A 12,232-nucleotide genomic window follows, 5' to 3' on the forward strand; every position below is an offset into this window, starting at 1 on the left:
GAACTCCATACTAGCCAGGCGGTGGTGGTGCACGCCTTTAATCCCAGCACTCGGGAGGCAGAGGCAGGCGGATCTCTGTGAGCTCGAGGCCAGCCTGGTCTACAGAGCTAGTTCCAGGACAGGCTCCAAAGCCACAGAGAAACCCTGTCTGGGACAGGGGGCGGGGGGCCGACAAACAAAAAAGAACTCCATACTAGTATCATTAGGACCCCTGTTCCCCAATAACACTGAGATAGTGAATGGTATTAGCAAATCATCTTGTTTCCATTTCACAAAAAATACTGTTAATGGGCATAGTGGGGCATGACGGTGCCTGGCAGAGGGGAAGAGAAAGGTTTCAGTCTCCCAGCAGGTAGGTCTCTGCTTGCTCCCATGTAATAAAATGTAACCTTATATAAGCTTGTCTGGAGCTTGTACAAAACCAAAACACATCTGAGAACAGTGTACAGCTCATACCGGAAGCTATGCCAGGGAGCCCATTTCTTACAGATCCAAACGCCTAAGAACTCACAGAGTGAGCTGATGAAAGTCATGGGCTCCCCAGGCGTACCCAACCAAGCTCAATCCAGTGAAGTAAGATTAAGATCTCTTGGCCAGACCTCAGACCAAACACTTTTCTCATCCACCTGCCACTCATCCTTCAAAGTCTCATTCTAGGTACATACAGTCCAGATGTGCTGAGTTCACAGAGGCAGGAGCCACACCACCTCCACAGATGTGGTCTCTATACCCTTCTGCAGTATGGCTTTCTTAACACCAGATTCACTGTCAGCAAGTTCTCCAGGGAAGGACTTCTGGGTCACGGCCCCACAGCCCAGAAGGGTCCAAGATAGTTAGCCGTTCAGTGAACCCACAACACAGCAGCACCATGGCCCTCAGGATGTCTCAGTTCAGAGGCTGCAGAGATGTGAGGAGACAAGGGAGATTCTATGACAGAGACTAGCCTGAACCCGGATTCACACTAGCTAGAGGGAATCAGCAGTCAGACTCACTCCTGGAAGCCCTGTAGCTGGGTGCTTTGAAGATGAGAAAGCAGCCTAGGCAGAATAAGAACTTTTTACTGCCATTTTACTGCCCCTGTCCCAAGTCAGGTATAGTGGCACACACCCCTAAGCCCAGCATTCAAGATGCTGAAGATAGCCTGGGCTATAGACATGGTACCACAAACTCCATACACTGAGGTTCAGGGTCTGTCATCTCTTACATGTCCTAGGTAAGAAAAGAGGAAAATCTTGCCAAGAGCAAATAAAGCAAACAAGTCCCTTAGCTTCAATGAGAAACTTTCTAAAATAGAAATGTAAATTTTACCCAAAGAACTGATATTAAGAACAGTTTCAGTTGGCCGGGCCGTGGTGGCGCACGCCTTTAATCCCAGCACTTGGGAGGCAGAGGCAGGCGGATCTCTGTGAGTTCGAGACCAGCCTGGTCTACAAAGGGAGTTCCAGGACAGGCTCCAAAGCTACAGAGAAACCCTGTCTCGAAAAACCAAAAAAAAAAAAAAAAAAAAAAAAAAAAAAAAAGAACAGTTTCAGTTAGGGGGCTGGAAAGATGGCTCAGGGTTTAAGAGCACTGACTGCTCTTCCAGGTCCGGAGTTCAGTTAGTTCTCAGCAGCCACATAGTGGCTCACAACCAACCACTTAGAATGAGATCTGGTGCCCTCTTCTGGCCTGCAGGCAGAACACTTTACATAATACAGGAAGTTTCAGTTCAATCATTTAACAACACTTGTGTGCCACGCAAGACTTCAGTTTATTAATTTTCGGTAACAATAATTTAAAAGGTACAAAGGGTCTCATATTACAGAAATATGGGAAATTTTACAATAAAGAAAAATCGGGGGTCAAACTGCTAAAACACAATAGCATCAGCTAGTAAGAAGGCCAGAGACCAATGTGAATTACTCCAGCAACCAATACGTTTGCTTTCATTGTTTTGGGTTTTAAGACAGCTTCACGTATGTACCCCTATCCCCAAACTCACTAGGTGAATTTTGTTCCCTAAACACGAAAACAGACCAATGCACAGAGCAGACTAATTCGCACTGGCCGTTAGGTGCATCTGCTGTCTATATTTCCGCCTACAATCTGAACTGAACACACATTAACAGCCCACACAGTACGGTTTCAGGTGTTTAGTAGAAATTCACCAGGTAAAGCCGGGCATTGTGGCACAAACCCTAATCCCATTGTTTGGGAGACAGAGGTAAGTTTAAGAGGCTGACCTAGTCTGCACAGCAAGTTCTAAGCCTAGTCAGGGCTAATAAGTGGATCAAATTTCAACAGTACCTGTTCACACACTCAAAAATCTGTATCTTTTAGGAAAGCTGACTTCAGCCCTAGCTTTACCACTGACAAAAATTAAGACTGGTGCATGAACTACCTCTGGAAATCCTAACTACAAAGCCTTTTTAAGACTGCACTAACTAGAAATGAGGCAAAAAATAACTTGGAAAAAAAAATATACTGCTTTTCACAAAAATGACGACTGGGCCTGGGCCAGCCAGCAAGTGTTCCAAATCATGCCGAAGTCTCTCGTGACTCAAAGTTGGAGGTTGGGTGAAGCAGAGATGCTCTGATGTATGGGGTCTCACACACACACCCTGTACATGAATAGCACCAGCAGGCTAATGCCTAGATTGCACAGGACTGACTTCAACGCTGATGGAGCATCTCAATTAATTCACTGAAGAATTAAGCTTGGCAAAACTACTTACAAAACACTACTTAGTGCTTGATGTAGAAACCAAATAAAGCAGGCTTTCCCCCTTGACAGTACTATGTTTGTGTGCAAAGTGCTAGTTTTATTTACAAACTTAGTAAACGCTAGAGTCCACGGGAAGCAATGAATGAGGCTCACATCTTTTAAACAGTCTTGTGGCAACAAATGCTGAATGAATCCTGTTTGCTGGAGGGTCGCCTCTTAGAGCCTGGGTCTGTTGGTGCTTGGGGCCACAGAAGCCAAGGGCAGAATCTCCCCTAAGAATCCGAGTACCTTTAACATCCTTCTTCTAGTGACACAACCAGCAAAAAGGGACCAACTGAGGTAGCTACCCAGTTCTTAGATACCGGTTAACTGACAATTCATGGTGTAGCCAGTTGATTGCTTTTGCTGATTTTTTATGACAAGGGGAGAACAATCAGCAAAGAGCAGGCAGTTTACTCAGAAGTCAGCATCCAAGGTGAAAGAATTCTCTGCTGAATTTGACATCACCCCCATCCTTTGATACTCGCCCACTCGCTTCTCAAAGAAGTTTGTCTTCCCTTCTAGTGAAATATTTTCCATGAAGTCAAATGGATTTTCTACTTTGAAAATCTAAAAAAGTCACAGCAAGATATAAGTGTTAAAAACAAATTAAAAAAAAAAAAAAAGAGGGTGTGGGGGATGGGTGGGTGGCAGGCCACAAATAACATTTTACCTTGCTGAACCCTAGCTCCAGCATGAGCCTGTCCGCCACAAATTCGATGTACTGCTTCATCAGGGTGCAGTTCATCCCGATGAGCTTCACAGGCAGGGCCTCCGTGAGAAACTCCTAGAGGCCAAGCAAAGCTTCTGAGCACCCGAGTCCAAGGACCGCCCACCCTTTTGGCAAGTGTAAGAGCAACCCACACACATCACCCACCTGCTCTATCCTCACTGCGTTGATAATGATTTCTTGTACTCTTTGCTCCGACGGCTTGTGTACCAGGTGCCTGAACATCAGGCAGGCAAAGTCACAGTGTAAACCCTAGAATGGAAAGTTCAAGGTTGCTGTGAGGCCAAACATTCTTAACTGCTCACATGTGTGGATTAAAAATGCTTTATCCAAGCCGGGCGATGGTGGCGTACGCCTTTAATCCCAGCACTTGGGAGGCAGAGGCAGGCGGATCTCTGTGAGTTCGAGACCAGCCTGGTCTACAGAGCTAGTAGTTCCAGGACAGGCTCCAAAGCCACAGAGAAACCCTGTCTCGAAAAACCAAAAAAAAAAAAAAAAAAAAAAAAAAAAAAAAAATGCTTTATCCATCTTTGTGATCTCATGCAACTTGTCTGGCCACAGAGCACTTGGCTTGTCCAAAGGAAGGTATTTAGCCTGGCATGGTAGTACATATGCATGATCGCCCATGAGTTTGAGGCTAGTTTGGCCTACATTTTTCCAGGCCAGCCAGGCTACAGACTGCCAAAAAAAAAACAATACAACAAAAAGCAAGGAAAATAAAACAGGTGGCCTAGGCATGGTGGCACACGCCTTTAATCCCAACACTCAGGGGAGGCAGAGGAGGCAGAGGAAGGCGGATCTCTGTGAGTTCTGAGGCCAGCCTGACCTATGAGTTCGAGGAGAGCCAGGGCTGTAATAGAAACCCTGTCTTAAAAGTCAGAAACCCAAAGAAAGCAGGTGTTTAACTACCAATTATGATACCAAGGAATAGGTTATCCCAACTCTAGGCCCTCAAAGGTGCCTGCCACCTACTCTACCCTTCTGATACCCGAACAGACTTATCTTTGTTCAAGAATCTCCACAGCCTCACACTCCAGTTCTTTTTTTTTTTGGATTTTGAGACAGGGTTTCTTCGTAGCTTTCTGGTTCCTGTCCTGGAACTAGCTCTTGTAGACCAGGCTGGCCTCAAACTCACAGAGATCCGCCTGCCTCTGCCTCCCGAGTGCTGGGATTAAAGGCGTGCACCATCACCACCCGGCCACACTCCAGTTCTTAACAAGGAGGAGCTGATACAATTTCAAATGAAGTAGATAAGTGACTCTTAGCACATGGCACCCCAGTAAGTCTCAGGGCTCATCTCCCTACACAGGAAGATAATCACTTGCCCTGTCCACTGGGTTTTGGGAGTGGTGGAATTTCGGCTCCTTGCATTTCACATTGGACAAACTATTTTTTTTTAATATTTATTTATTTATTATGTATACAATATTTTGTCTGTGTGTCTGCCTGCAGGCCAGAAGAGGGCATCAGACCTCATTACAGATGGATGTGAGCCACCATGTGGTTGCTGGGAACTGAACTCAGGACCTCTGGAAGACCAGGCAGTCTCTTAACCACTGAGCCATCTCTCCAGCCCCTGGACAAACTATTAAGTACAGACACCTTCTGTCTTTCCTCAGTCTACTCTAAGGACCTACAGGAGCCCAAAGGAACTCTGATCTCATTGCCAATTAATTTGGAAGCACAAAGACAAAGGCTCGCTTCTGACACCCTAAAAATCCCATTCAGAGCTTTCAACTTACGCACTCAAGCCTATGGGATGATAGGAATATATGTACTAAGAATATGAGTAGTTCCAACATCACTTGAGGTATTTTATTCCTTGCTGAGTACATGTATGACTGAACTCACCCATTAATGTGCATATGGAGCCAGGAATGTGGCTCAGTGACAGAGTACTTGCCTAGCTAGCATAAGACCCTGAGTTGGATCCCCAAGACTTAGATGGCTCAGCAGTCGCAAGAAGCCTGGTTCAGCTCCCAGCACTTACACGGTGGTTCGCAACCACCTGTAACTCCAGGGGGGCATCCCATGAATCAGACAGGTATTCCAGACTCACCTCATCTCTGCTAATAAGCTCATTGGAAAACGTAAGGCCAGGCATCAGTCCCCGTTTCTTAAGCCAGAATATTGACGCAAAAGAGCCAGAGAAGAAGATCCCTTCCACAGCAGCAAAGGCCACAACTCGTTCTCCTAGCAAGAGTCAATACCGAAATGTTCCTGGTGAGGGCTTGGTACTCTCAGTATGGGCCGACAATCCAGTGACATCACTTGGAAAATCGAATCACGTACAGGCTTAAGGAGGAAAGAAAAGTCCTTACCATAGGTAGCTTCTTTGTCCCCAATCCAACGCAGGGCCCAGTCGGCCTTCTTTTTCACACAAGGCATTGTCTCAATAGCATTGAAGAGATATTCCCTGTAGACAGAAGTATACCATGATACCACAGACCCCTGGCAGCACAACAGCTTGTAGTGCAAGGCCCGATTAGTTCTGTTCCACACCAGCTTTCTATCCTGATGACAACTGATCACCCTACCTCTGACTTTCCACCCCCTACCTCTGTAACATAAAAGCCCTTTTTTTTTTTTGTTTTTTTTTTGTTTTTCGAGACAGGGTTTTGCTGTAGTTTTAGTCTGTTGTCTGTCCTGGAACTAGCTCTTGTAGACCAGACTGGCTTCAAACTCAGAGCTGTGCCACCATTAATTTTCTATAATCCCCTAATGTAGAGTAACATTTTACCAAACTGGTCTAAAGTTAATCTTTTAACTCAGTATTGATTGTCAAAAGTATGTAATTCCCCTCATTTCCACTTCATTTTTTATAATCATTTGTAGCCACATTTTTATATTTATTTACTTAATGTATGTGAGTGTTCTATCTCCATGTAAGCCTGCATACTCAAAGAGGGCATTTAAGATCCCACTATAGACAGCTGTGCCACATTTGGTTGCTTGGGTCCTCCGGAAGAGTAGCCAGCACTCTTAGCTGCTGAGCCATCTCCAGCCCAGTAGCCACATTTTTATTTTATTTTTTTAACGTATGAGTGTTTTGCCTGAATGTTTCTTTGCGCCATGTGTGGAGTACCTGTGGAGGCCAGTAGGGGGCATATGATGTAACTGGAGTTAAATGGGTTATGAGCTGCCCCAAACTGCTGTGTAGGGGTTAGGAACCCAAACTAGGTCCTTTGAAAGAGCTTAACCACTGAGTCATTTCTCCAGGCCCTGGTTTGTTGTTTGGTTTTAGACACAGTATTTCATCTGGCCAGACCTTGAACAATGGCAATGCTGCTTCTGGTTTCTGGGGTGCTGGGATTATAGACATGAGCTACAAGACACTTGATTTTTCATTCAGTGAGTAATGAAGTCAATTTGGGTCCTTTGCTCAAAGCAGTCAGGACCAAGGGCCCTAGAAGTATCTACAGTCTTAGTCTGCCTGTTCGCCTTGTGAACAAAAATACTTGAAATACAATAGTAAGTTAGTGAGTCCTGGGTATCTTAACATACACACCACGTGGACACTCACCTCTCTTTGGAATCTTTAATGTAAGTGTCGATGAGGAGACTGTACATTTCAGAATGTATGTTTTCCATGGCAATTTGGAAGCCATAGAAACAGCGGGCCTCTGTAACCTGAACTTCTTGGCTAAAGCGCTCCACCTAGTGGTAATGAAATAAACCAGTTAAACCCGAAAAACTGCTGGTTGCATCACCTGCTCACCTTTGAGCATACTAGGATTAATCCCAGCCCTGAGGCACCCTCTTCAAGCAGGAATCTTTGAGGCCATCTTGGTCTGCTTACTGAGTTCTAGGCCAGCCAGGATTACAGTGAGAATTTGTTTCAAAAATATAAGTAAAACAAAAAGTAGAAACAAGTTTGCTCCTATATATTGTAGTACAGATCTTCACGATGCTGCAATAAAGCATATTATTTTATGTCATATGCTCAATTTACCACCAGGAAATAAAGAACTCTTATTTTGCTGGTCTAACCAAACTGTTAATTTTGTTTTTCTGAGACAGGGTTTCTCTGTGTAACAGTCCTGGCTGTCCTGGAACTCACTCACTTTGTAGACCTGTGTGGCCTTGAACTCAGAGATCTGCCTGTTTCTGGGCGTGAGCCAGCACTGCCCAGCTAAAACTGTTTTTTAATGTGCATAGGTATTTTTGCCTGCATGTATGTCTGTACACTAGAAAAGGGAGTCATATCCAATGTTAATTGAGTTACAGCAAGTGCTCTTAACCTCTGAGCCATTCTCCAGGTCCTGCAGGGCTTAACATCTTATTTATTCTCTCTTAATTAATCCATTTACAATGAAAAGAAATATGCAACCAAATTATACAAAGCCACAAAAAGATAAGTATGGTAGCCACAAAGAGAAACCTCACCGCTGCAACTTGGCAGAGGAAAAACTAAGATGAATGCTAACATATATCCATAGTTCTTAAAGATTTTACTTGTGCATGCGTTTGAATGGATCCACACACGTACAGGCACGTCCCAAGGACGCCAGTGCGAGCCGTCAGATGCCCTGGAGCTGGAATCACTAGCAGATGTGAAGCCACCCAGTAGGGGTGCTCAGAACAGAACTTGAGTCTTCTGCACAGGCAGGAAGTGTGTTAACCACCGAGTGGAGCCATCTCTCCAGCCCCCATTCGCAGAAGATAAAGTCACACACCAGTCCTCTATCTCTAAGCGAATTACAGCTATGTCATGCAGACTCACCAGGTTTTCATTGACTATGCCATCACTCGCCGCAAAGAAAGCCAGGACGTGAGATATAAAATGTCTCTCGTCAGGTTTCAGCGCTTCCCAGTGTTGAATATCCTTGGAGAGGTCCACCTCCTCAGCCGTCCAGAAGGAGGCCTCGGCTTTCTTGTACATCTGCCAGATATCATGGTATTCGATGGGAAAGACCACGAAGCGGCGGGGATTTTCTCTCAGTAAGGGCTCGTCCTCAACGCTGGGCTTAGTAGATTCTTTACGTTCCTGTTGGGTGAGAGAAACAACCACCCCAAAAATGTTAATCGAACCAGACGAACGTTCTAGCGTCTCTCATCAGATCAGGTACTTTCACTGGCTGGGAGTTCCGTGTGGCTCGCTGTCACATTACATGTTATTGTGATCCTCCTAACGAGGAGACCCTGATAGGCAGGCCGACCCAAGAAGGGCATCCTAAGGAGGCATTTTGGCGGGAACCTGGAGAGGCTGAGGCAGACAGCTGGGACAATGCAACTTTGGCGCCAACGGCGGCGGACGTCCCGCCCCCTGCCGGCAGCTCCATGGACCACCCTCCCACCTGAGCCTCCTCGGGTCACTCACCGGTTCGGCCAGGTCCAACAAGATTCTCCTCGCAGCCTTGCTCGCCAGGATGCGGGTCCCGCTGAGACTCGGGGGCTGCAGGGACACAGGCGTGCGTGAGCGACGGTGGGAGCCCTCCACCCTCCCGGGTCCGGGAACCCACACCCTCCCCTCCAGCTGCGTCCCCTCCTCAAGTCCGCCGCGCTCACCGTGTTCTCCTTCTCGGACAGGTTGAGTCGCTTCAGCGGCGACACCCTCAGCTGCTGCTGGTCGGTGATGGTGGCGAGCGGGACGCGGGCAGAGAGCATGGCGAGCGAGGGCAGCGGCCGAGGTGACGGAGAGGGTGGTGAAGTGGCTAGAACCCGGAGCACGGGCGCCCGCCAGCCTCAGCACCTTTTAAAAGGCCCGCGGAGGGGGCGGGCCCGCGCTTCCCATTGGCTGGAGCGTGCATCGGGCGTGGGAGTTGCGCCGTCCGCTCTTCCGCACAAAGACCTCCACGGAGTCTGCGCCGACCCCGGGGGCGCGCGGGTGCTCGGGGCCCGGAACCGTTTGGGGTGGCGGGAGGCTCGGCTCTGGGCGAGCACCCGAGTTGGGGGGTGCGGGGCGTTGCCGCCGAGGTTAGTGCCACGGCTTGGCGAGACGCTGCCGGCCTCTGGGCCGCGTCGCCTGCACTGTCTTTGCGTCCCTGCTATGGGGGTGCGGGGAATCCAGCTAGGACTTGAGTAGCCTGGGGAGGGGGGACTGCCGAGCCCCGCAACTTTCGGGGTCCCCAGTCAGGAGACTGGTAACCGCACCCACCCCGCGGGATTAGCAGAGGGGAGGTCTTTAAACGAGGGTTCGCGTAAAGAAGGCGATCTGTTGTAAGCCTTCAGACCCACTAAAGAGGTACGGAGACGGCCTTGGATGTAGTGTCAGCCCCTTGTCCCCGTTTCCCGCTTGTTTTAAAAGTCGCTTTTTTCCCCCAGGAAGTTCAGAGGATGATTACGCGCCACACATTGGTTTTACGACTCACTGGTCGTCCAGTTGTCGGAAGACGAATTTGAAAATTCCTGCGGTGAGGGTGGAGACAGGAACTCCCGCTTTCGCCTGGCTTTGTAGGTGGCTTACTGCTTCGCCCTGGGGAGGGGCACCGAGATGCCAGAGATAAATGCCCGAAAGGAACGCTGAGGTCCCGGGGAAGAAACGTGGAACCTGGGAATGCTCCCCTCTGCTTGCGTCACTAGCGTGCCCTGAGTTCTCTCAGTGTAGAGAGAAAAAAAAATCACTGAACGCAAAGTGGCAGCTCGAACTTCAGGCAGGCAGCCCTGTTACCGCCTCACCCAGCTGCTCTTTGTAGACATAAATAAACTGAATTGTCGTCTTCACTAATACACACGCCAGTACCCATCCCCAAAACAACTGGTCTTCCCCCAACCCCCTTTAAACAAAGCCATCTTAGTATCCTAGACTGGCCTCAAACTCCACGCGTAGTGGAGGATGACCTTGACCCGATCTTTCCGACTCCAGCTCCCGAGCGGGTATCCACCACCGCGCAGTTTCCACGGCGCTGGGGACAAAACCCAGGCCTCCTTCCCTGCTAAGCCAACTGGGCCATATCGATAAAGATTTTTTGTTAATGATTTGGTGCCATTATCACCACTAGGAAAATTATTAGAATATAGATATTGCCAAATTCACCTTTTACTTTTCAGTAATCAGTATCCGAGGGCCGCCTTTGGTTGTTCTAACTCCTGGTGTTCTCAATACAAATGAGGTCCTGACTAATAAAATAACATTGAGGGGAAGAGGGAGGGGGAAGGTCGGCGCCATTCTCTCCTCCCTCCACCTCAAAGCGCCTCATCCTCCCGCCAAGCGGGCAGAGCTAAGGGGGCCGCGCCCCCAGCGCCCCGACCTGTCAGGAGTTGCGCGCTTTTGCATTTGGCGCCAGTTTTGACCTCTGCTCCGTGATTGGTCGACTTCGCTTCAATCGGTCTCAAGCCCCGCCCACCCCTCAGCCCGCGCTCTGCAGTCACACCCAGGAGCTGGGGCACGTCAGCGTTCCGGCGACCAGAGGTGGGGGAAACTGAGTCCCCGGGGAGATCGAGTACTTCCCGCAAATCCACTCAGCAGTCTGCATCAGAGTGACATGAATATAGGCCCAGCACCCACTGCCCCTGTACATCCGGATCAGTTCATGGGTATTTTCAATCCAGATGAAAAGGGAAAACAAGTAATTTCAAGTCTGTTTTATAGGTAAGGAAATCAGACAGACCTGGAAACGCCCCATGGCACCTTGAGTCGCACCACTAGATCCTCTCTGACTCCCTTTGTTCTTTTTGGAAATTTATTTGGGGTGACATGGTGGAACCCGCTAGTGTGAAGGTCAGAGGTCAACCTGTGGAAATTGGAGCTCTCCTATTCTGCCGGGTCCCAGGGATGGATCTCATGAAGGTAGTCTTGGCCGCTGAGCCATCTTGCCAGACACACGTACACACCTTTTTATTAGGAATGTTCCCAACGTACAGAACCAGTGAATTCATTTTATCCCATCCCTTGGAGGTCAGCCTGGTCTACAGAGTGAGTTTCAAGCCAGTTTAGGCTACATAGTGAGACCCGATCTCTAAATAAATCAATAAATAAAGAATTTAGGGAGTCAGAGTTGGCTCAGTGGTTAAGAGTACTTAACCGCTCTCAGAGGTTCTCTCAGAGGACATGGGTTTGGTTCCTGTCACCCACATGGTGGCTCACAACCAATCGAAACTCTAGCTCCAGAGGACCCAACATCCTTTTCTAACCTCCTAGGGCACCAAAGGGACCAACAGAGTGGCTTCAGTCCAAGGCTGAGCACTCAGATGTGCTGGCAGGAGTTCTTGTGTCCTCTGCACATCTGTGGTTCTGGCAGCACACACCAGGACAGTGGGAGCCCTTCCTTAGCCTCCTGCCTTTATGGACCAGTTAGGGCTCACACAGGCAACTCCAGTTTGATCCGGGCACCTTACATTTCTTTCACAACTGAATACTAGATCATACTGCAAATTGTTATTTTCTTGGGTATAACTATAGCATTGTGATATAAAGAAAATAGCTTTAGTTAAAAAAAATCAGCCTGTTGAAATGCTAATTAGTAAGAGGGTAAAATCTACAATTCATTTTTTGTTGTTGTTGTTGTTGTTAGTTGGCTGGTTGTTTTGTTTTTTTTTCAAAATAGGGTTTTTCCATGTAGCCCTGGTGGTCCTGGAACTCACTCTGTAAACCAGGCTGGCCTTGAGCTCACAGACATCTGCCTGCCTTGCCTTTTGGGACCAAAGGTGTGCATCACTATACCTAGCTTCTGGATAACTTACTTTCTTTTTATTTATTTCTTTTATGTGTGTGTTTTGCCTACATGTACGTATGCCTGAAGAGGCCAGAAGAAGGTACTGAATCCCCTGGAACTGGAGTTCATAGCTACGGCGACCCACCATGTTGATGTTGGGAACTG

The 12,232-nt window shown here is 47.9% G+C and overlaps 1 protein-coding gene across 1 annotated transcript; it reads right to left on the minus strand.

Moving 5' to 3' along the window:
• Positions 1-1,739: 1,739 nt before the first annotated feature.
• Positions 1,740-9,123, minus strand: Rrm2 (ribonucleotide reductase regulatory subunit M2). Its single transcript, XM_057774941.1, has 9 exons — positions 8,982-9,123; positions 8,794-8,868; positions 8,197-8,460; positions 6,997-7,130; positions 5,795-5,889; positions 5,533-5,666; positions 3,621-3,725; positions 3,417-3,530; positions 1,740-3,313 (listed from the first exon to the last, which is right to left on the minus strand). The coding sequence occupies exons 1-9, from the start codon at positions 9,078-9,080 to the stop codon at positions 3,161-3,163; spliced, it is 1,173 nt and encodes a 390-aa protein (XP_057630924.1). The 5' UTR covers positions 9,081-9,123; the 3' UTR covers positions 1,740-3,160.
• Between the last annotated feature and the right edge of the window lie 3,109 nt (positions 9,124-12,232).

This window comes from Chionomys nivalis, chromosome 1 (genome assembly GCF_950005125.1).
Source record: "Chionomys nivalis chromosome 1, mChiNiv1.1, whole genome shotgun sequence".
Taxonomy (NCBI): Eukaryota; Metazoa; Chordata; class Mammalia; order Rodentia; family Cricetidae; genus Chionomys; species Chionomys nivalis.

What these genes read in the sequence shown, in the direction of transcription:
- Rrm2 (XM_057774941.1), bottom strand. Translation starts at nt 9,080, where the DNA reads ATGCTCTCTGCCCGCGTCCCGCTCGCCACCATCACCGACCAGCAGCAG. An exon ending in ATTAAAGATTCCAAAGAGAG is followed by an intron (nt 5,890 to 6,996) that starts GTGAGTGTCCAC and finishes TTCTGTCTACAG; the next exon opens with GGAATATCTCTTCAATGCTA. An exon ending in AGCTTATTAGCAGAGATGAG is followed by an intron (nt 3,726 to 5,532) that starts GTGAGTCTGGAA and finishes TTTCCATTCTAG; the next exon opens with GGTTTACACTGTGACTTTGC.